At 37.1% G+C, this 23,749-nt stretch overlaps 3 protein-coding genes across 4 annotated transcripts; all 3 read left to right on the forward strand.

The window, feature by feature from the left end:
- Positions 1-6,253: 6,253 nt before the first annotated feature.
- Positions 6,254-9,420, forward strand: LOC128358965 (uncharacterized). 2 transcript variants are annotated; one of them, XM_053319374.1, is made up of 8 exons: positions 6,254-6,299; positions 6,514-6,659; positions 6,906-7,045; positions 7,121-7,268; positions 7,561-7,654; positions 7,786-7,864; positions 8,133-8,206; positions 8,305-9,420. In XM_053319374.1, exons 2-8 carry the CDS (start codon positions 6,626-6,628, stop codon positions 8,720-8,722), a joined length of 987 nt encoding a protein of 328 aa, XP_053175349.1. In that variant the 5' UTR covers positions 6,254-6,299; positions 6,514-6,625; the 3' UTR covers positions 8,723-9,420. The 2 variants fall into 2 exon arrangements, with proteins under 2 accessions (XP_053175349.1, XP_053175357.1); XM_053319382.1 differs by lacking the exon at positions 6,254-6,299 and having other exon boundaries at positions 6,466-6,659.
- A 2,019-nt stretch (positions 9,421-11,439) lies between these two features.
- Positions 11,440-17,587, forward strand: LOC128358907 (uncharacterized). The gene is made up of 10 exons (XM_053319313.1): positions 11,440-11,534; positions 11,629-11,690; positions 11,788-11,911; positions 12,082-12,230; positions 12,333-12,478; positions 12,787-12,949; positions 14,120-14,216; positions 14,353-14,431; positions 15,181-15,254; positions 15,337-17,587. The coding sequence occupies exons 1-10, from the start codon at positions 11,521-11,523 to the stop codon at positions 16,322-16,324; spliced, it is 1,896 nt and encodes a 631-aa protein (XP_053175288.1). The 5' UTR covers positions 11,440-11,520; the 3' UTR covers positions 16,325-17,587.
- Positions 17,588-18,808: 1,221 nt separating this feature from the next.
- On the forward strand, positions 18,809-22,757 carry irf1a (interferon regulatory factor 1a). The gene is made up of 7 exons (XM_053319402.1): positions 18,809-18,939; positions 19,133-19,232; positions 21,400-21,579; positions 21,656-21,826; positions 21,911-21,963; positions 22,181-22,271; positions 22,557-22,757. The coding sequence occupies exons 1-7, from the start codon at positions 18,850-18,852 to the stop codon at positions 22,673-22,675; spliced, it is 804 nt and encodes a 267-aa protein (XP_053175377.1). The 5' UTR covers positions 18,809-18,849; the 3' UTR covers positions 22,676-22,757.
- The last annotated feature ends 992 nt before the right edge of the window (positions 22,758-23,749 follow it).

Genomic DNA, 23,749 nt, shown 5'->3' on the forward strand with positions numbered 1-23,749 from the left:
TGTTTCAATGTCTATGTGCAGGAGCCACTAGACATTGAGCCGTACAGCACCTTAACACAAAGAAAGTCTGGGCTTTAGTCAAAGTACACAGCCATAACACCAGTAATTCAAACACTTTAACAAGAAATGATACTAATCAAGGAACTTAGGACAGCAAGAATGAAACTGAACTGTTTTATTGTTGAATAATAAGTGAAGTAGTCCAAGATGTCCACATGATGGCGCTATCTTTTGCTAAATATATGCATTTATATTTCATTCTACAAAACATTTTACATAGCAATGTATTCTTTTTGAATACTTATTCTATCAAAATAAACACAGTCATAAGTGCCCGAGCAATGTAGCAAGTGCAGCCAATGTATTATTAATTTAAGGGGAGCAAAGTTGTGATTTTCAGGCAGTTTCTTTTTCACTTTTGTTTGTTTGTTTTATTTTTTTTGTCTGAAATTCAAAGGGATTAAAAGTCTAGACAGTCTATCAAGCTGAAATTGAAACAATGAAGTAGTGTTGTGGAAGTTCCACTGACTGTGTAGAGATCTAATATTATAAAGTTAATGGTACCTGAGGCTGTGTGATTCACTTCTGGATGTTGCAGCTAGTCATTAAAAGAAAAAAAAAGAAAAGGCCATCTCCATTTATTTCCTTTATTAAATTGATTCCATGGTACAGACAAATTATGGTTACATTACATGCCATTTTGTCAATCTTTATCTGCAATTCAAACCACTGGCTGACTACAGTTACACTAAATCTGCTGGGTCCCAAGACAAACATGTTAGAAATATACTGCTCCTTACACTAAATGTCTTTCTTTCTTTCTTCCTAGGTGGAAAAATATGCAAAGTCTACTTTTATATACCATAAACTGCTGAATATCATCTGTCACAAGATTAGTCATTTATCTCTTAAGTTTACAATTGACATGTGTGGTATTAAATACAAATAAAAAGCCTAAATGACCATTTCTGGCAAACACAAACTGTAGAAGTATTTTTGTTGCAGAGAAGCAGAACAGAACTGGTCAGTGGAGTTATTCATTTTGCAACCTGTGATTGGACATGGCATGAAAGACATTTAGCTATGTAGGTTTGACATTTAAAAGTGTGTGTTTAATCTATATTTGGGGTCAGTCAAAGAGCTAGAGAAGTGAGTTTGTGATCAATATGTTCAAATCCCTTACATCCAGATTCTGCTCAGACGGATGATTTGTAATGATGGATGCAGCTGGTTTACCACAGAGGCGCTCTGGTCAGCACCCCCTTCCAGTTGTGAGACTCTGCCACCTGCAACAGAGCAGGACAGTGTGCGTGCGTGTGTGTGTGTGTGTGTGTGTGTGTGTGTGTGTGTGTGTGTTAGTGTGTGTGTGTGTGAACATGACACTGAAATAAACAGCATACAGCAAGAAACACGAAGACGTGAAGAATAAATTGAAACATTCCTTGAAAGTGTGTTTGTGACTGTTAAACTGCAGTTAAAAAATAGGAATAAGCATGTTAATTAGGCTTATTAATGAGGTTATAATTAAAATTAAAAGTGGTGTTTGGAGGACGTCAGCTTAGACAAGGTTGCAGCTGTGTGGTAGGAAGATGTGCTTGCCCAGGTATCAATCATCTCATCTAATCCAAAATAAGCTTTTTTGTTTTAATTCTTGATATTGTTTTTGTTTTTTTGAATTTACTCTGCTTTCATTTTCAATTTCAACTAAAGTGTGGTACTCATCTCCCAGTTGGTTGTCATCATGGAGGTTATTTCTGCTTAAGCTTTCATATTGTATCACTTTCACTTTTGGGATTCAGCTGTTGCTTATACGTGCACGGCAGCACGGGTGATTTGATCTCATTGGAACACTTTTAGCCCCCTTGTTTTGTGTCAAGTTGATTTTACATTTGTGGCTAACAAATGCTTTTAAATATGTTCTAACTTCATTTACCTTGTCATATAGCAGTGTCTGTAATTGTGATTAAATAACTCTGTGACTGTGTTTATCCCCTGTGTATCGATCTAAGATATCTGACTGATTACTATGTCTGAGTAGAATGACTCACCTGCATTCTCTTATGAAGAAACCTCAACTTCTGATTCAGACATTCAATCTCCTGAAACAATAAAGTCATGGTCAGGCGGATAAAAACATGCATATGATTCAATTACCTCTTTATGGTCATCTAATCATAGAACAAATTATACACAAATTCATATTATCACCTTTTCCAAAAAATTGCACAAAGGTAGGAAGAGCCTCAAATACCATTTATATATTTGTGCCTCAGTGAGCGTGTGTTGGGACATTTATTGCAAAATGCTTTATTGTGTGCTTAAGAATGAGACACAAATGTGACTCCACAGTTATGTTATGGTTAAGACTTTCTTCACTGTACTGTAGAAGACCTGCAGGAAAGTTCTAATACCTGGTTTAGTTTTTCATTGTGCCTGAGTTTGATCTGAGGCAGAAGATCTTCCAGTCTCTGAATCTGAAATGAAATATAGAATCCAAATGACTTGACTTTTTTGTTCTTTTTAAATTAAATTGCAAACGTCTGTCATTGTCATCTCTTTCTTTCGTCAGCTCATACAGACTTCCGCTGTGGCAGAGGGAGTCTAATTATGTTGTTCTCACTGGAGATTGTCTGAAGTAGATTATCTCCTCTTTGACACTTTAAAACATACCAAATTGCTATTTCTAAGGAGTGTGCACATTTGCTTCACTGCAAAAGATAATTTTACAGCACAGATGAATTACTGAATCATTACCACACCACTAACCACATGTTTTTGTATCATTGCTATATGCTGTGTCATACCCTCCTGTCAATAGTTTGTAGCCTGGTCTTCATGGTCTTGTTTATCACAGTCATGGGGATGGTCTTGGGCTTGGGACACACTAGGAACAGAAAAATCACAATCATCACAGAAACAAAAAACAAACCTTTTCTTCAGGCTGAATTAGTGTTTTACTATATATGAGGCCATAAAAATGAGTACTACTAATGAAGGGAAACATGGCTGACAAAGACACAGCACTTCAACAGCACCACATTTCTCCTGCGACTACTCTGTGTATTTTAGCAGTACTTCATACACCGGAGAGTACAATATACTAGTGTCGACAATGATGGGGTGTTAGTGAACATCTAACTTAGGACTTATTTATAGCAGTTTGCCAGGAACTACGCTTTGTGATACTGCGTTGCTTTTTTCTTTCCAGTCACCTCAAAACATATCTATTTCAGGCTGTGCCTTAACTAGAATGTATTATTCTTATTTGCATGCTGCACATTTAATGGGGAGAATGTGTGATCTTCTCATATATATAAATGGGAGAAATGGGATGATTCTGTAATTATAAAATAGCATATAAAACTGTATGTATGAAAGAATTCTTCCATAGATCCTGTGTTAATCAAGTTGAGTCCATTCTTACCATGCTGAAAGATCTTGGCTACCTCGAGCACATAAGGCCTGTGATGAAAAAGACATGTTTCCAGAAAACACAATGCTTATAAAGGCACTGAATAGTTGTATAACAGATAATGAACCACAATACAAGAATGGAAGACCTGAACCACATCCGTAAATACAACAAACAACTTATGCAAATTTTGATGAAATAAAATCAAATACAGATTTGACATTTTCGAGTTGGTTCCGAGTTCATTATTGATGGATAATGCTGGGGGTTTCACATGACTTACATATGTTTGCTGTTAGTTGGAATCGAGCTGTTCAGAGGGATCAGGCAGCCACGGTGGTTTCTTATCTAGAAACAGACAAAAACAGCTTATGATCCAGCTCACTGCAGTTTTTAAGGATTCTAGCCTCATATCGATAGTTTCAGGTACAACCTGTTAATTTTATTCTGTAGACATGCAGTATATGTCTCCTTTAAGCATTCAGATATAGACCTACAACTTAAACATGAGGGCAAATGACTACCTTGAATATAACATCAGAGGAGTTCAGCTCAAAGGTATTGGTGATGATCTGAAAATAGATGATGAAAAAGGATCACAATCAAAATATATGGCTCAAAAAAGATTCTGTGATAAAATAAGATGGCGAAACAATCACAATAACTAGCAGTAATAATGACAATAAATGCAACTGAAAATAAATTTAGTGTTTAATAAGGGTAAATACTAATTCTAATAAACTTTTCATTTTCATAAGACACCATATCAGCCAAAACTCAATAATCTGCATAGGTACAACAATAGAAACAACACATGCACACCTGTATGATCGTGGTGATCTCAGCTGCAGGAGGAATGGTCACTTCTCGAAGAGCCACCACTCTGTCATCTGCAACAGATACAACATGAGGTGGTTTGACTTTTTAATTTTTTAGTTGATCAGACATTTTTCACTAATGGATGATTTGACCTCCCGCCCCTTCTGGAAAAGAGCAGCATCTGGACAAAAATGGAAACAATTGATAGTAATGACCTCAGCTGAGTTGTTTTTATTTTTGGGTTATATCGGATCCATTCAGCATTAGTAAATTATGTATTAACCAGTAAAATGCCATTAGCTACTATGTATAAATTATTTAATCTCAGTGTCATGAACTAGAAAGTTTCTACTTCAAACACACAGTCCAGAAGCAGCCAGTAATATCGCGTTCCTACTGCAAGCAGCAATCCCATTCCCATCATCCTTTTCATCCCCTGTTTGACTCTCTTCACAAAATCTGAGAGGTGGGCGGTGATTCTGCAGCTAATAACACTCAGCAGTCAAATGCAGCTGCTGCTGTCCTTTAAGGATACATGGATATAGTCTTTATAGCCAACACTGTGGTAGAAAGAAAAGAAAAAGGTGTGTATAACGTGTGTTTTGAATGTATGGTCTGAGACAAAGACGAGCGCATAATCTCAGTCCTCAATGGGTTAAAGAGGCTGGTTGCCGTAGAAACAGACGCTCGCACAGAGCACAACATCGCCGGTTGAGCATTAATATATCAGTCATTGAAAACACGAAAAACTTATAGAAATTTACGAACCGTTTTTGTCAAGTCGTCTCAGAGCGATCCAGGTCTTTGATAAACGTGGTGATTTGACGTTAGCCATTGTAATCATCCACAGCAACAGCAGCAGCAGCAACTCACTTTATACATCCATGCAGCAGCCAGACAACACAGTTACGCTGCATCCGGTCAGGCACTTTCAAAACAAGTCTTTAAATCTGCAATTTAACGCCGCCAACATTAAGTTAGTTAAATATTCAACATTCATTTGACACACTAACATATTTGCTTTAAAATTCCTTGATTAAAAAGACATAGCCTACAAAGTGAGAGCATAGTGTTGTAGGCTAATTGTGTAAGTCTTGTTTCTATTTTGAACTTGTATAAAAGTTCTTAAACAAATCTTATAATGGTTATTTCCATTCGGATTGCTATTTGCTAGCCTATTTAATCTGATGTTGGCTGAATTGCGTCATACTCTTTTTTTTGTGCTTCCTGTGAATTAGTAGCGCAACATTTTCAGGAACACACACACCCCAGGAAGACTGGTGTAATATGTTCAGCAAATGTCATTCGACAGTTTGTATGTACACATTTAAGAAGTAGCACGGCTGAATCGTATTCGAAGAAAATGGTGTTGAAGAGGTAATTTTTTTATATTGTTTATACCATGGGGGGGCGATTCTAGGATGAGACCTTTAGGGGGGGCTCAGCTCCTAATGACAATTTGACATACAATACCCTGCAAGTGTTCAAGTAGATTGATCTACTATAGTGTATAATAATAATAATGGTTCAGAACAAACAATCACAGATTTCTACAGAGAGGACCCTGAGATAGTTAATGAACCCTGAGGGAAACACAATAGTAATGACAGTTAACTATGTAAAGTAAAAAAAAATACAATGCCCATTTATTTATTTTTATGGGTGCTGAGATCAAATTCAGGGTCTAAAATTGACACTGGTTTATACTTAAACAAACTTCCCTGTTTGTGGTATTGCAGCATTAAAGACACGAAAATACTGCATCACTTTGATTTCAGGCGACTTTACCTTTGGATGTATTTCTTCCTGCCTCTTATTTGGGGAAACATTTTGACTGCAAAACATCACTCTGGTTTGTATGGATACTTAATTTGAATAGTATACATATCCTAATCTATCAAGACGATGATGATGCTGGGTACTCATTTCTGTTTCATGCAGGGGTTGTGAATGAAACCATGGATCTTGACTGCGTAAATGACTTGGACTCGGTAACTTGCCGCTCTCAGCCACCAATTGAAGCGCAAAACTGCACTGTCTATTCTTTGACTATTGATAATGGATATGAGTGAGTTAGGCTCTTTTCTTTATTGTCTCACTGGCTTCAGTGAAGCCTACAGTATACAGTGTATATTGTGAATATATGTTGTTTATGATGTTTCTTTCTGTCTTTTTAGATTATTTTTAAATATGCATGTGGCATTTGAAATAATGTCTGAATCAGTCTGAGAAGCCAGAAATACACATATTTGAGTTATTCAAAGCTGTTTGTTTATTTACAGGAAGAAGGTTTGCAGGTTCCAGCAGTGTCACTCTGTATGTTGTTGCCCTGTGAACTTGGGACTTATCATTGGGAGCATCTATACAGCACAAGTTTTGAAAGGGAGAACAACTATGATGTCCAAAAACATCAGCGCCTCACATAGCAGTGAGTTGACTTCTGATTGTCCAACTTGGGTCAGCTCCAATCTCGAATGGAAGATCTTTTAGCACGTTTTAGCAAAAGGGACTGTTTCTTTGAGGGCAAAAACACAGTGACACCATTCCTTAAACCTCTATACTGCTTGTAAATGTGTTTGTAAGTTAACCATGAGGACTGGTCCAGACTTTGAGTAACTGGATGGAGGTTATGAGACATTTACTCTTACTTTTTCTCGACTTTGTTTTTCAACAGTAAAACCTAAAGCCCCAACAATCTCAGTGAAGGAAATCAATGGAAATTTTGAAGTCACGTGGGAAACAAACTGGAACCGAAGTGTCAGTGATTATTTGCATGCTGAAGTGACTTACCATAAAAAAGGAGACACAAAAGAGGTAGTGTGGAATCAGAGTAATATTCTCCTCCACTCTTCTTCACAACTCTCTTTAATTCTTGTTTCTCCTCACCAGCCACCTCATAAAGTTAACGCCTCACATTCCTATGACATACGTGGTCAAGACTTGGAGCCAAGTACAACATATGTGGTCAGCGTGAGAAACTATTTAAATTGGAGTGGCTTGTACAGTGACAGTAGCCAAGAGTTGGAATTTACAACCTGTAAGTGTCATCTTTACAGTCTTTTCATCAGTTTTAAGCATTAAACTGTATATTTTTTCTATTGTTATTATAAAAAAAAACATGTAAAAGACTTTAAACTGTATTTATACTTCAGCCGTTGTCCATTAATACTTAAAATTTTGAAACATCTTCAGGCTTTTAGATGCATATACATATAAAAACAGAAATCAGTTTTCAGTATTGCTGTTTACAGAGGCTAAAGAGTAACATTGTGGATGCTGTTAAAATAACTCAATTCTGGTTCAATATTTAAAATCTACACACACTCCAGCTGCGTCTCGACCGATGCTGTTCTTGTCTGTCATCGTCTGTCTTACTATTGCTGCAGTTATCATCACCAGTGTTGTAATGGGCTGTTTTCAAAAGTGAGTAATTTTGTCTGCTACTTGTTTCCATCTTAGTACAGTACTATAAAGCTGTAATCCCTCTTTTATAATGTTTATATATGTCCTGTCTGTTTGCCATTTTTGCTGATTTATTGTGTATTTGGTTTTAGATTAAAAGCTAAGTGGTGGGATACAGTTACCGAATGTCCAAATCCAGAACTTTTAGAAATGCGTCCAGGCCAGCAAATGGTAAGACACCTTGTGAAGTTGAGCAAAGTAAAAGCAAACCTGTTGCTACATGAAAAACACACATCAAACGTCTCTCCACATTAACATTAACATTCAGCAAATCCTTGAAACATGAAGATGTCAATTTAAATCCAAAGGTGCCCATTTTCCCAACAATGTTTACTTGGATCCAACATTTTCCACTTAAGGCAGTATTTTTAAACCGGCCCATTTAACTAAAATGTATCATATCTGAAGATTTTAATCCAGTGTGTATTTGTTGTTTCAGTTCTTAAAGCCAACACAAACCAGCATCTCCTCTGTCTCCATTGAGACTGCTGTTGTAAATAACAGTAAACCACGGTTAGTACGGCTGCTCTGGGGCATTATCAACTCAAAACATGTCCAGAAGGATTCTTCAAGGTGTCAGGAATTAAACATTTTTGATTCTCTGTCTTCAGGTTAAAGGGGTCACTGACAGAAAGTAGCATTGGGATGAGTATCAGCTCATCTTCTGCAAACATAGAACCTGCTGACATCAAGGCTGGCGTTCAGGATGCCCTCAGTATAGCCTTCGCCCATGGTCCAAAATCATCAATGGCTACCTGTCAGCTCACAGAATCAAACAAAGACGATGGTTTCCTCTCTGCTTCCTACAGTCCTTATTCCACAGCTGATGACTTGAAAAATTCTCCTCAATTCACTAACTTTCACAACATGACCTATCTGATAGGTACTCCCACCTGTGAGATAATGAGTAGTTCTGAGAATCAAACGCAGGCTAAGATACTCTGTGACTCTGCATACCATCCCAGTGAGGGTGATGGGATGACCTTTCTTGATAAGCAAGCACCATCTTGTGAGGATCCTGCACAATGAGATATCATTTTACCTCCAGTGGGTTTTATTTCTGATGCCAACTGACATGTCATATCAGCGCAGTGTGAATTCTGGGAGGTTTTCTGACAAGCAAGCACCAGTCCAGGGTGGTCAGTGTCTCTCTTTCATCTCTTCTGACCAGTCATCACATGGCTGATTTCATGGCTGTTTATGCATTCAATACTCAGTACTCAGTACTCTGCTTTGCACCTTATGAATGGTTTTGGAACTGTGTTCAATGTTTTGACATCTTTTATGTGAAAAGTGCACAATGTTCTTGTATGAAATATTATATAATCCTATAATAGAAACTGAATTCACTTCATTTGTGTTCTGGGTCATGGAACGTTATAATCCTTTCAGGCCTCAAACATTAGACCTAGCATTAGATAAAAATCACTTCAGTGATCTATGAGTTAAAAGGATATGTTCACCATTTTTCAGGTCTGTCTAAAAACAATAGCCAACAGCTCCAACAGCTTTTGCTTGCTGTAATCATTCCTCCTGTTCATAGTGACTAATAGAAGATCCTCTCCAACTGTGCTCAACAATGTAAGTGAGGGGGGACAAAATCCAGTCCTTGTTTTGAGCGTAAATGTATTTTGAAGTTAATCTAAAGATAATATGGGGGTTCAGTTGTCCAAATAAAGTGGCTATCTACCTCAGTTAGTCTTTTTAGTAAAAAAAAAAAAAAAAAAAAAAAAAGAATAAAGTGGGGGGATCATAATTAAAAAGGAATTTAGCTCTAAAAAGACAGAAATACAAGAGTTAAACTCTATTTTGCATCAAATAAGATATCACACTAAAAATAATGGAAAAGATGGGAGACAGGGGATGCCTGCAGATAAAGACCAGAAGAGTCAAGTCATTGATACTGATCTTTTGTAAGAAGTTACATCAGAAATGACTCAGCTTACATGCAAAGTTCATCATGAAAATGACTTCCTTATACTAATCTTCTCTGGAACTAATGCGCAGCCTAATACATTTACTTCAAATGAATTACATTTTATTGTGTTTGTAAAGAAAAGGCAACATTATCTGCCTAGCCAGATATAATAGCAGAAGTAGTAAGTGAATTTAGTTTTTATTTGAGTCAACCAACTCTTTAACTAAAAACTACCACACATTTTCTTTTAAACATGCTAAATGACTGGATTATGATCTCAGTACTGTGACACCAACAGTTCAGCTTTTGATTCCCACAAACACAAGATGTTTACAGCCTCAGTGGTAGCAAGTTGTGAAAAAGTATTGCTCTGTGTTTTGACATGTTATCTGTTGACACAGGATATCCAGTAGGGGATAGGGTTTAGATTATCCAAAACTGTAAACAAAAAGAAAAGTGTGTGACAATTTTATCAGCGTGTACTGACTGATACACAGTGACCAATAAAGCTTTTCAAATTGAGATACAGAATGAAAACGTGAGAAATGTGTCGATTTGTTTATTTCACTGAAAATATGTGCATCTGAAATAAAGCCTGAAGACATTTGTGCACATATGAAAAAACATCATACACACTAAATGTTAAATATGTACTGTGACAAATAGATTTTTTATAATTCAGCAGTGTATACAGTGCACAGTGACATTATCAGACAGGCCTTCATATTTCAAGTCTTGTGCAAAATGTGTGCGTGTACTGTACATCCTCTGTCATCAGAGGAGCTGTTGCAACAGAAATCATTTGTGAAATGCACCTCTTCTGCATTTGTTACTGTTAACACTGTTAATAGTTTGTAAAGAATATAATGATAATAGTTTGATATAATATAATAAATTAGTTTTAAATATAATGTAAAAAATATAATGGCAACATGACAACATGTGAAGCAGTTAATCTGACACATTTTACTAGCTCTGCTTCCACCTGGTGGTCAGAAAAGCACACTGCGGCCACAGTAACCACATGTCAGTCTTCATTACATAGAGAGTATGAACTGTGGACTTTTAAGTAATATTCAGAGAATTCATAAATTATTTTCTGTAAATAATTGCGTAAATTGCTAAAAAAAAAAATATATATTTCAAGCTATGAGATGGTAGAAATCCCGCAATACACATTACACAGATTAAATCAGCTGTTAACATTGTATCATGAAAAAAGCATTCATTTTTTATACATCGATTATATGTTAAGATAAATTCATATTTAATGTCATGAATATGTTACTGAGACTAAATCTATGAAGGCCTAACAAAGATTTTATCTCGTCTAAAAGAAGTGTAAAGACAATTTACCTGTTTTCACTGGACAGTACTTTCGTTTTGTTTTGCCAGAGATGCATGCATAATGTTTTTATCTTTTATAAAAACATGTTTTATTATTATTATTATTTTTGAAATAAGAGAACAAGACCATAAAATGCACCTTAGTATGTGTAGAGACACCAACACATTTGAACATTAAGGACTGAAGTGATATATTAAAATAAAAAAGACACATAAATAAATGGATAATCAATTAAAACTAATTCTCAGTGAGTGAACCTGTACGTTTGTGGTGCTACAATGTACATTTTGGACTCAACATCCTTTTCATATGGTGGATACAGGGCTCATGCAAATTTACAATACCTTACTCTATCGGCTGACGTGCGTACTAAGTTCTCATGATGAGGAAATAGGAGTGGGACGGGCGCACTTCCCATGAATCTGTGGCGCAACATTTCCAGTAATAGCTTTCCATATCAGGAAGACTGCGCAGTAAACTGTGTATCTGCTGCCACGAAAAGTGTCGCTCCTGAACTGGAGAGCTGTTTTCGAAGGAAATAAAAGGAATACATCGTTCAGCATGGAGTTTAACAGGTGATCATGTTGTTTTAATTAGTTGTGTCACTTATATGATCCAATCTTATGGATTAAAAAGAAGAAAATGTGTGGTTTTCTTGTTTGTTTTCAGGCGATTTCGCGATAGGATTTCTGTTATCCTGTTTCTTCTAGGAAGCATCGCGGCTCTCCCTGGTACGTATAATATAGATGTGGACTGTTTTAAATCATCTTTTTAGGCAGTAGGTAGTTCTTACGATCAATCTTGTCGCGTCACGTCTGTTTCATGCAGGGTTTAATACTGAAGAACTAAATCTGGATTGTACCAACAACTACGACGATACGATGAATTGCCACTTCGAGGCACAAAACTGCACTGAATACAAACTGTCTATCAAGATCTACAAGGACTATGGGTGAGTTGATTTCTCTTTTTTTCTCGATCAGATCAATCAAATATAATAACATCAATATCTCTGTCCATTCAGTGGATTTTTCAGTATTAGATACTTATTTCAAACAAGAAGCCTGAGAAGTCAGAAATATAAGTACCCTCGTTAAAGCATGTTCATGATCTTGTATTCAGCAGGGAGAATTGCACTGTGAAGCAGTGTGGCACTGGACTGTGTTGTTGCTCTGTCGGTTTGGCTCTTATACTCGGGGAGTCACACACAGCAATAATTCAGACAGGGAACCAACCTTTGGAATCCAAAACCTTCGAAGTCTCAAACACCGGTGAGCTGACTTGTTTTAAAACAAAACCACCTGTCCAACCCACACATTTTATTATAGGAGTCATTTGTAAAATCTAATAGACCTCTCATCTCTGTTCTACAGTAAAGGCCAACACACCTACAATCATCCGGGTCAATGAATCCAACGGGAACTTCATAGTTATTTGGAGGTCAAACGTTAAAAAGCAAAGTATCTTAAACACCTTGAAGGCTGAAGTGACTTACCATAAAAAAGGAGACACAAACAAGGTAGGAAAAGCGTTATACCCTTCAGATCTTTATGTCTTTCAGTCTGGTCGTATAACACTTGAAATAAAACAGAGTGGCCAAGCAGATAAAATATTTGTGCTGTAGAAATGAGAGTTCATGACAAAGATGCATCGATATTGATGTACTGAGTGTGTTGGGAGGGTTTTAAAAAGTTATTTGCACCCAACCGCTTGGTAGCAAAGTCATAATGAACATTTTGGCTATTTTTTATTTTTCATTTCTATTATTATTAAACTACTGTTAGGAAATTGTAGAATTCTCTTTTTATTTTGTTTTGTCCATATCAGACAGTTGTTGAAGTCAAACCAACCCAAGTTAATGGACAGAATATCTTTGAAATATCCGGTAAGAACTTGGAACCAACAACGACATACGTGGTCAGAGTGAGAAGCACATCGAAAATCAGTACCTTTTACAGTGACAGCAGTGAAGAGTATGAATTCACAACTCGTGAGTGTTTTCTTTACAGTCTTTTTATCACTTTTAAAATACTACACTGTGTATCTATATCTCCTTCATTGTAGTCATGCTCAACATACTGTACATCACACTACTGTTCTTCACAAACATATAAAAGACAGAATTGAATCCTTAATCCTACCAACTGGGGTCCCTACAGGACTCCTCATTATTCTGTCATTCCAGTTTTAATGACTTTGCCGATCAATATGTTCATGTAATGACTTCATATCATTGTTGTCTGTTTCTGTTTTAATTTGGGCTTTTCAAAAATACCAATGTATTGGGGTCCTGGGGGAGCACCCAGTTCCACCTGTGCAGGTTTAAATGATGGAACTATCTGCTCTATTTATAGAGTTGATGTTTGCCATGGGTCCTAATCTAAAGTATCACACACTATTAGGGGGGGCACTCTGTCAGTCATTTTGTGCTCTTTTGAAAAACCCTAAATGTTTGTTTTATACAATATACAAATGTAACTGTAGCTTTGGCAAAATAATAATAATCTGTATTTTTCATATGACATTAATTACATAACAAATCATATTTTGAGAAAAGTCTTCAAATAAATCCTTCCCTGTGTTTTTTCTTGGGGACCCCGGTCCGTAGAACGGCAGTATGTTGTTGATGAGGGTTAAGGGTTTTTTTTTGTATTTTTCTATAGGATACTGTAAATTCTATTTTCAGACATCTCTTAGCTATATGTGTTGCCTGCTGTGGCAACATTGCCTTACACTGTCTTATGCCTGAGTGACTTGAATGGTGTTCACACAGTTTACAGACTGTGGTGTATGCTGATGTTTTTTGTTTGCCAATGTTAGTTTGGTAATCTTTTTTGGCGTATTCTAGCTTTCCTGGTTTAGCATGATATTGAAATGTAGCGGGCTAACCCTCAATTGCATCTAATTCATCTGTGTAGTATGTGAACATCACTGGTACATATTATTCTCATATTGAACTTCTGTAAAGACGCATGTTTATTTGAATTAAAGGAAATTGTTCATCTCACTTTTTAAAGACATTACAATGCCAACAGCTGCTGATACAAAACAAAACACCATTCACTTCTCTCTATGTTTTCTCTCTATTGTATGTTAATTGCACAAAAGAAGAACTTAAAAAGAAGATTTTAAAATGTATTTCATACATATTACTTCACAGCTGTCTCCCCCAACAACATCGTGCTCTGGGCTGTCATCATAAGCCTCAGTATTTTTGCAGCCATCCTCAGCGGTGCGATATACTGCTGTTGTGTAAAGTAAGTCATAAAAATAGATCATCTTCGTTTCTTGTTTGTAAAAAGAAAAGCATTCCCCTGAAATACTGTTACTGGTGTGTTGTGTTTACATGTCCTGTTTTTCATCTTGATGATTTATATATGCATTTGATTTTAGGTTTAAAGCTAAGTGGTGGGACTCAGTTTCTGATTCTCAAAATCCCAAAGTTCTTCTTATGCATTCAAGCGAGCAGGAGGTGAGTGAGAAATGTAAAACACTTGTCACTTTAAATGTTGTGCTCTGTTCAAATGAACTTTAAAGAAAGGGTTCACAGTTTTTCAAGAATGTTTTAAAACAATAGCCAGGTACCCAAATGGACATTGAAATAGGTTTTTCTTGCCATAATAATTTCTTCTGTTCACTATTAGAAGATCCCCTCATGCACTCACAGTGTAAGTGATGGGGAACACAATCGACAGTGCTCCTTATGTTGTTAGTGCAAATATATCAAATCAAGTATCTTTCAGTGTTACTTGCAGTGTCTTGCAGTGTTTTTAGTGCCAAAGTCCCTCTTTTTGTTACTATACTTCCACCACAGTTCATCAGGGAAACACAAAGAAGTTTGATGCTAAAAAGACTGTAAATGTGGCAGATATCTACTTGATATGACTAACTCAGAGTGCTGAAACCTCATATAAGCTTCATATAAACTTTTAATTGCATTTTTGTACAAAATCACTGTATGGAGAAACTGAATATTGTCCTCCATAACTTACATTGAAGACACATTTGGATGAGATCTTTTAATAGTCAGTATGAACAGGAGGAATGATTGCAGTAAGGAAAACCTTTCACTGTTCATATGGACTGTTGTTTTAAGACAGACTTGGAACAATTGTTAATCTATCCTTTAAACCTCTCCATGCATTTTTAGAACTGAATAATTCATACAAAATCTTTTGGAAAATAACATATAAGAGATCATTTCTGTCCTCCTCGTTGCAGATGTTGAAGCCCAAAGCACCCATCATCTCCTCTGTCTGTGTTGAGCCTTTCATTCCAGTTGACAGCAAACCATGGTTAGCTACTACAAGACAACAACACAACACATTTTTTCTTCTTCGTATTTCAACTTTGAGTAACCAATTTCTCTGTATTCAGGTCAAAGGGGTCACTGACAGACAGCAGCAGCAACAGCCTTCATCAGAGCAGTGGGATCAGTACTGGCTCCTCTTCACTCAGTTATGCTCATACAGAACCTGCTGACATTATAGCTTGTGTTCAGGACGCCCTCGGTAAAGCCTTAGCCAATATCAGCCCGATATCACCTGTCACCTCCAATTTGCTTACAGAATCAACCAAAGGGAGTGGTTTATTCTCCACTCCCTACAATACTTGTAGTGTTAAAGCTGATGACTTGAGTTCTGGGTCATCTGGATTTGACAATAAAACCTATTCCATCCTCATTCCCGCCTGTCAGACAGTGACAGACAGCTCTGAGAATCAAACACAGGCTGAGATGCTCTGTGACTCAGCATACCATCCCAGTGAGGGTGACAAGCAGGCACCAGCTTGTTTAGTTCCTGTACAAGATATCAATTTTCCACCAGTGGCTCCATCTCTTATACAAACAGAGATGTCGTATCAGGGCAATGCCGACTCTGGGAGATTTTCCTATGCAGAAGACTCCAGTTTGTCTTCCATCTCTAGCAGCACCAACACAACCACGTCTTATGATCTCTTGTCCAGAGTTGAGAACTTTGACGAGTGTGTGGTTGCGACAAAGCCTGATGGCCAAAATGAAGAGGTCACTGTATGTGATGACAATCCCTGCTACAACTGTGTGCCCCCAAACTCATGCGACTTTCTTCCAGTGGATGACAACTACCAGACATTTCAAAGTCTTGTGAAACCACCTGATGTTTTGATTTCAGAGCAGAGAAGTGGGGAGGAAGAGGAACATTTTGACAGATATCCAGAGAAATCATCCACAAGCATCCTGCAAAGCTTCAGCCCAGTGTTTCCAGATTTCACTAATGGTGTGCATGGTGGTCGGTGTCTCTCTGAGCTCCAAAGTCCTTTTCTCACTGTGATCTCTGCTGGCCAGTCTGTGCCAATAATCACAGACAGTGGCTATCAAAGTGTGTAGAGCTGATTTTATTTTTATTTATTTTATTTTTTGTGTGTGTGTGCATTATTTCTGAAATTTCCGCCTCTTTTCACTATTATCATGGTTGATACATTTTAAAAGATGAGGGAGAGGATCAGGATGATATGATAGGCATTCAAATCATTAACATGATGATTTCTGACTTTATTCTTGAACTTGGAAGGGGCAGGAACACAGTCTCACCTCAGAGGCCATTGAGTAGTTTTTCTCTATCTTTTTTATCATGTCACATGACCTTCATCAGCAGATGGAGTTTGACCAGTTGTCATGGGAATGTACAAACATTTTTGATAACTTGACTCCACATTAATAACTCCACTCCTTTCCATATTCTACATTTCTGTGACACTTGTTGCCTGCAGATGAAGATCCCGTCTTCATCAGCAACAAAATAAACTTTTAGGCATTAACTGTAACATGTTTTAAAATGTGTTGTACAAATTATTTCTGTTTAGTTTTGTTGAACCAAAGTTACCACATTTTGCACTTTGCATCTTTATTTTGTGAAAATGTTTTGTACAGTTTATTATTAGATTATATGTCGGCATGTAAATATAAGAAGTAAAACATGTATGAAGTTTGTACATAAAAAAAAAGAAATTGTATACACACATACACACACACACACACACACACACACACACACACAAACACACATCTATGAAACAGAACGAACTAGTTTTAATTATGTTTTGACTGCTTACTTGCCACAAAGTTAAAGAACACAGCTGCAGTCAGCTCATGTGCCTCACGTGTGATATTCAAATGTCATTTGTTTTTCATATCTAAATGAATGTAGCTCATGGAAATGCATTCCTTAAATGTTATACTGTATACATGCTGTGAAGACCACAGTAAGACTAAGATATCTAAGTGAACTATAGAACAGTTTGTGGTACACAATGCAGCCATGAATTGACTGAATGTAGTGTCTGAAACAAACCACAACAACTCTGTTTAGGGTTGGGAAATTACTTCCTCATTTCTGTTCTCTGGAACTGCTGAGACATTACCACAGAAACACGTCAGCTGCACACAGCAGTTTTTCCCAGCTAGTATGTGTGACTCAGAGGACCTTTTTACTTTTTACGGTATGAACGTCAAGTTTAAGGGAATAAGTCAATGCAACTTTTGACTGTTAATGAATACTTCTATGGTTCCAATAAAATATATTTACACTGAGAAGACTGGAGTGAGTTGTGTTTTCTGGAAAGAGAATTGTTTTTAATACTGAGATATCTATCTGCAGATAGGCTACTGTAAAACCAAAGTTATTGGTATAATTAGATATAAGATACTATCTGGTTTGCTTTATTGTGATAGATGAACTGAACCTTTAAGTTATATACACAATGTATAGCCTCAGTGGAGGTAGCTTGTGAGAGATACACAGGGGGGAAAAAAGCCGAAAATGTCTTGGCTCCAAATTTGACATATTTCCTGATTAAAAAGATCAATTCAACACATGCCATTCATTTTTTAAATAAAATACATTATAATATCATGTACTGTAAAATGTAGAATTAAAATACTCATATAATAAACTCTATTAATGTTCCATTATATTGTATAATAATGTGGTAATATAATTTATATATTAATATAAATATATACTTTAATTTATAATTATTTAAGTCATGATAAATATAACGATTAAATCTAGAGTCTAATATTAATATAAAATGGTAAGAAATGTTTCACTTTGACACATATTGACAAATGTACACATATAAATAATACATGTGTAGTTTTGAATGAATAAAGGTGAAATGTTTCACTGACACTGACAACAGTATTATATAATACCCGTAGTGCTGACAAGTCGTAACATGTAGTGAGTTATGCATTGTACATTACCAGTGTTAATCTAAAAAATCTAACAAAGTAACAACTAAATGACTAAAATGCTGCTCCTTCTTGATTGAAGTCACAATTTATTTTTTATTTTTTTGTAAAAAGTCACAATTCCAATATATGAGTTGGCTCATCTGACAGATATTAACTCTGCTTCCACCTGGTGGTCTTAAAATAATTCACTCTGTTTTACTGCCTCCACATTAAATAATCCACATGGTAATCTAAATATTTTGGAACCAAAAATACTCGAATATACTGTTTATATGAACACAGTGAACTGTATATTTGAAGGATGTGCAATTTTGTCCACACGCTGCATGTAGAATTGCAAGAAAAGCATGAAAATCTGTACAAGGATCTTCACTCCTCACTCCATCACAGTTCACACAACAACACACACTACAGTATTTCCTGTAATTGGAGGAGCCACTTAAACAGTGAGGAAGGTTATTGGAGGAGGAAAAGGATTGTCATAACTGTGAAGCACTTGATTGGAAAAGTGCCGCAGAGGAGGAAGGGTGTCCCTGAGTAACCTTTGATTTAATCTGAGCTCCTGAGAAATGTTCTGTTATTGCTGAAACTCTTGTGTACGCTGGGACACAACCATAAAGATCACCTTTCTGGATACCTGAGGCTCAGACTGCAGCATGCAACAACCAGGCAGGCTGAGGCTGAGGCCGTGGCTGGAGGAGCAGATTCATTCTGGGAAGTATCCAGGAGTCAGCTGGCTCGACCAGGTACACTCCCTTCCACCTCACCTGCATCTCTACACACACAAATACACATGCACACATGGCTGGGTGCAAAATGTTTTGGTGTTAGACCAAATTGCTGGCACAACAGGAACACAAGAGAAAAAAAAGAAAAGAAGAATCGCAAAACACTCAACACGCAACATTGAAACCTTTTCTCTTGTATTTTATTCTACAGTCAGCAAGAATTTTCCAGATCCCATGGAAACATGCAGCTCGTCATGGCTGGAGTATTGACCGTGATGCTACACTCTTTAGGAGTTGGGCCATGCACACTGGTAGGAGCCTCACAATGGTCCTCTGATCCATCCAGACCATGTACACACACAAACACACACACACACACCCACACACACACACACACATATATATATATATGTATATATATATATATATATATAAATATATATATATATGTATGCATTTATGTGTGTACATATATATACATATGTGTGTATATATGTATATATACATATATATACACACACACACACATATATATTTACACCAAATGTATTTATTAGTACATATATTAATTCATGTCGGGACTGCACTGTGACACAACAGAAACAGTTTTTTCAGTATGAAATTTGTGTGGAATCATTAATTTGACAGAATTTTTTAACAGGATACCGCAATATGATCATATGATTTCAACACTATTCTAAGCCAGATAAATGAAAAGACAAACTAATTAAAAATAGTTCAATGTATAAGAGCTCTGCCTTACAGCAAAGTCACTTGTCATCTATCAGCACAGCATAATATAGAAGGAAAATAGCACACAATGTTATGTTAAATGTTAAATTTGGCCCGTACTGCAATTGTAGAGCATTTGGGATCAGATAGCAATTAGAAATTATCTCAACCTTCCTATGAAGTTTCAATGCAGAGCTGTTCCCTCTTTCCAGTGAAAAGCAGCCCTGCTTTGTTCAGTCCATGTCTTTCAAGATCTACCACATTCCTGCCATGGTGGAAACCGTTTTATCCACGAATGAGTCAAAGGCATCGCCAACAATGTGGTGATGGAGGCATGTAGCTGTTGAGAGGCCACTTAGCTGTGCTTCTGTTTTATTGTGAATTTTTAGATATGATGCTGTGTATGTTGTGATTTTGTACGCCTGCTACCTTGGCCGCGTCTCTTTTGTAAAAGAGATTTTTGATCTTAATGGGCACTTCCTGAAACTCAACAAAGCCCCAGTTTCCAGCTGAGTGATGAGAAATTCTACGAAACCTGAAATAACACCAGTGTGCAGCAATTTTATGTGTAAATCATCCTGGAATTGGTAGTTCCTTGAAACCGTTTTCTGTAAAGATTTAGGAATCTCAATCCAATCCATGAAATTTACTACAATGCCAAATGAAAGTCAAAGGAATACATGTTGGAAAATACATAAAAGAAATCTACCATAGTCAGATTTAAGTGCGTGCGCACAGCCCTTTTAAAGCTTTTCACACATGGATTTATTTTGCATAAAATCCAATAATTGGAAAAAAATCTGTAATCTGTCATTTACAGAATTTAATACAATACATGTGTACATTTCTCTGAGTTAATAACCTCATAACCAGATGTTTTTGGAACTGTAGTCAAATTTCTGCATGCACTGCATCTTGAAACCTATCACCCTCCAGTCTTGGGAAAGTCATGCTTTGTGATTGTACAACAGCTGCATCACATCATGGGAAAGCTTCAGTTGCTGTCAAAGTGCAGAGCGATCGTGTTGCTGTCAAAGTACTTCTCTTCACTAGTCCCAGAGAACACATCTCAGCTGAGGACGCTGTGTAGAATCAGCACATTTCTAAATATTCAAGAAATTTCATTCAACAAAAAGATACATAAATAATAATAACATACAGTACATATTATACATAACTGAGCCATTCAAAAAATAAATGACTGAAACATTTAGATGACTTGTCTGCTGTAAATGATCCACAGTGAATTTTTTAAAGCTCCAGTGATTTTATGAATGAGGCTGGCTATTATCCAAATCATACTGCAATCACGCTCATTTCTAGTTTGAACTCTTTTGCTTTTCCAGATTTGGTCAGATTACAGATCAGACAAAGTGGGTATCTGCACAAACACTAACTGTGTTGACTGTGGTTAATCGATTAGTTGTTTGGTCTTTAAAATGTCAGAAAATGTTGAGAAATGTTGATTATTGTTTCCCAAAGCCCAAGATGCAAAGGTCTTCTTTTGTCCCAGATTATAGTCCACAACCCACAGTTCAGTTTACTATCATAGCTGATTAATCATAGAAGAAATCAGAAAATACTCACATTTCAAACTTTGTTTCTGTAAAATGACTCAAAATGATGAATCAATGATCAAAATAGTGAAACTACCACAGAACAAATGTGAAGCCAAGTAGTATTTCAGCATAAAAAAAACTGCACACATATAAACACCATGTTTGTCTCTATGCTTCTTCACTTAAGGACGATACCAGCCGGGCAAAGACAAGCCGGATCCCAAGACGTGGAAGGCAAATTTCCGGTGTGCCTTGAATTCTCTGCCTGACATCTGTGAGCTGCGGGAGCACAGCAGGAAACGAGGCAGCAATGCCTACAGAGTGTACAGGATGCTGCCCAGCACACAAACACACAGACGCAGGAGAGGTCAGACGCTAACATAGAATGTTCTTATCACTTCAGAGGGCAAACATATTCTGACTCCGGCTTCCTCTCCTCTCAGGGCTTCGGTTGTTCAGCAGGCCCCGAGAGAGACAGGCGAGTTTAGGAGGGTGCACACCTGATGATACCTGCACCGTGCATACTTGGCAACCCACCACAAGACCCATTTCAGACATACCGCCAAAAGTGGAAACACCTGCAGAAGACGCATTACACAGCACTCAAACACATGGTGAGAGGAAGTACTTTATTGTCGTTCAGGATGTTGTTAATGATAAAAAAACTGGTGAGGATGATAGTTGGTGTCTTTGTGCAGGGACGTGGGAAGCCAAACCAGAGGACCAGGAACAAAACGAGGCTGTCTTTAAGGTATCACAACTTCATGTTAAATGTGATGAATCCTGGTTTTCTGACTGGACATTGTGTGTGACAGTTTGACAGTCTTTCTGGATGCATTCCCCTCCCAATTTTCATTACAGATGAAGTACAGCTAAAGTGTTTTAGACATATTCTCTGCCCAAATTGTATGACGGAAAATAAACAAAGTGGCTCTCTAGATGTCAGAATGTGTTTTGTATTCTTGTAGCTGATGGACCACTTAAGCAATGCTGACCTGTGGAACCAGACTGGGGAGCAAAGAGGATGGAGAACACACACACTGTGGGACCACTGGCACTGTAGGACACCATATATGTTTATGTGATTGTGTGTATGAGGACTGTTGAGAGGTTTTTCATATTTGTTGTTAAGTGACTCAGATGTATTGTCTGGCAGCAGGTAAAAGAAAGAAAGAGCAGATTAAAGCATATCTAATTGTTTGGGACTAAAAGTAATGCATATTTGGCTTTAATGACTGAGTAGCTGATGGGTATTTTTTAAATGTTCATGTGCATGTGTGTTAATAATCACATACTTGAGTGTGTTTGTCTCTCTGTGTTTTCATGGTGTTTTGTGCTCCTCAGGTCCTGGTGATGATAGCCTGTACTCCCTCCATACAGATAACTACAGTGATCTGTTTGGCCCAAACTACATCAAGGAGCTCTCTGACTGGTCCACACATCAGCAAACACTGATGCCATAGAGTCATGATGCAGCCAACAGTACCTAAATGTGCAAACCTACTTAAATAAACAGCTCATCCTCTTCCTGTTTGTGTAACAGCACATACTTGATTAAAAGCTGTTTTTTTTTCTTGCTAAGCTCTTTTCCTCCTGGCATCTATCTGCTGATCTGACCTCTGAGGAGAGAGAAGTATTAAAGAGAGCCATAGAGGACAGACAATATTGCTCTGTCAGTGGATCAGGTCTGTCGGTCATCCTCTCTGCTGAGCCGGCTGAGATGAAGATCTTGTTCCAAGCCAAGCTGTTGCTCCGCCATCATCATTTCTTCAGTTCATTACGGTTCAGTGCCTCACACTCACTGAAACGACACCAAGCTCACACCACAGCTGACAGTGTAAACAGATCTCATTTCGCTTCAGTGAGGGATGAGTTATTGCTCTGCTGTTTCTTCATGTTTAACCAACACAGTGTAAATGAAGAGCAGCACACAGAAGCAGCACATGTGGCTTTTACAGTTTGTCCCATGCTTTGCCATCATATTATACAGAAAGTTAAGTTTCAATGTATGTTTTTGACTGTATGCATTTGATTTGTATATTTTCTTTTTGTGAGGATTTGTTTAGTGTGACAGTACTGTACAATGTGTTTAGTGTTTTTTTTTTTTTTTAAATGTATCTTTAAAATCATCCAGCATTTATAATGTATGCAAAAGCTACTCTTTGTGTTTGGTTTTCTGTTTGTTTCCATTTTGCAAGTATTATAGCCCCAAATAATAATTACTTTGTAGTAGGAGCTTGGAGTGTTTGTTCTCAGATCTATTTCACTAGTGTCTCCACTCCATAAAAAGATTATAGAAACTGACAGCACAGCACAGGAACGTGGAACGCTGAAGAGAGAGAGCGAGAGAGTTCAAGGCTCAGTTCAAAGCTTTGATTGGCTGCCGTGTGTATCATTTTACCAGGGAGTCATCAGCTCTTATCTTTACACACTGACGGTCAATCCTCCCCTGTAGGCTGCTGTTTTGTAAGATATTAATAAAAAAAGAACCAGATGTGATGAATTTCCTTTAACCTGCATTGACTTTTAGAAACTTG

This window comes from Scomber japonicus, chromosome 1 (genome assembly GCF_027409825.1).
Source record: "Scomber japonicus isolate fScoJap1 chromosome 1, fScoJap1.pri, whole genome shotgun sequence".
Taxonomy (NCBI): domain Eukaryota; kingdom Metazoa; phylum Chordata; class Actinopteri; order Scombriformes; family Scombridae; genus Scomber; species Scomber japonicus.

Excerpts from the sequence above, each read along its gene's own strand:
- irf1a (XM_053319402.1), top strand. The coding sequence starts at position 18,850 with ATGCAACAACCAGGCAGGCTGAGGCTGAGGCCGTGGCTGGAGGAGCAG. Across the intron at positions 21,580-21,655 it reads AACACACAGACGCAGGAGAG|GGCTTCGGTTGTTCAGCAGG; the intron begins GTCAGACGCTAA and ends CTCTCCTCTCAG. Across the intron at positions 21,964-22,180 it reads AAAACGAGGCTGTCTTTAAG|CTGATGGACCACTTAAGCAA; the intron begins GTATCACAACTT and ends GTATTCTTGTAG.
- LOC128358907 (XM_053319313.1), top strand. Across the intron at positions 12,231-12,332 it reads CTTCGAAGTCTCAAACACCG|TAAAGGCCAACACACCTACA; the intron begins GTGAGCTGACTT and ends TCTGTTCTACAG. Across the intron at positions 14,217-14,352 it reads ATATACTGCTGTTGTGTAAA|GTTTAAAGCTAAGTGGTGGG; the intron begins GTAAGTCATAAA and ends ATTTGATTTTAG.
- LOC128358965 (XM_053319374.1), top strand. The coding sequence starts at position 6,626 with ATGATGTCCAAAAACATCAGCGCCTCACATAGCA. Across the intron at positions 6,660-6,905 it reads CATCAGCGCCTCACATAGCA|TAAAACCTAAAGCCCCAACA; the intron begins GTGAGTTGACTT and ends GTTTTTCAACAG. Across the intron at positions 7,865-8,132 it reads TGCGTCCAGGCCAGCAAATG|TTCTTAAAGCCAACACAAAC; the intron begins GTAAGACACCTT and ends TTGTTGTTTCAG.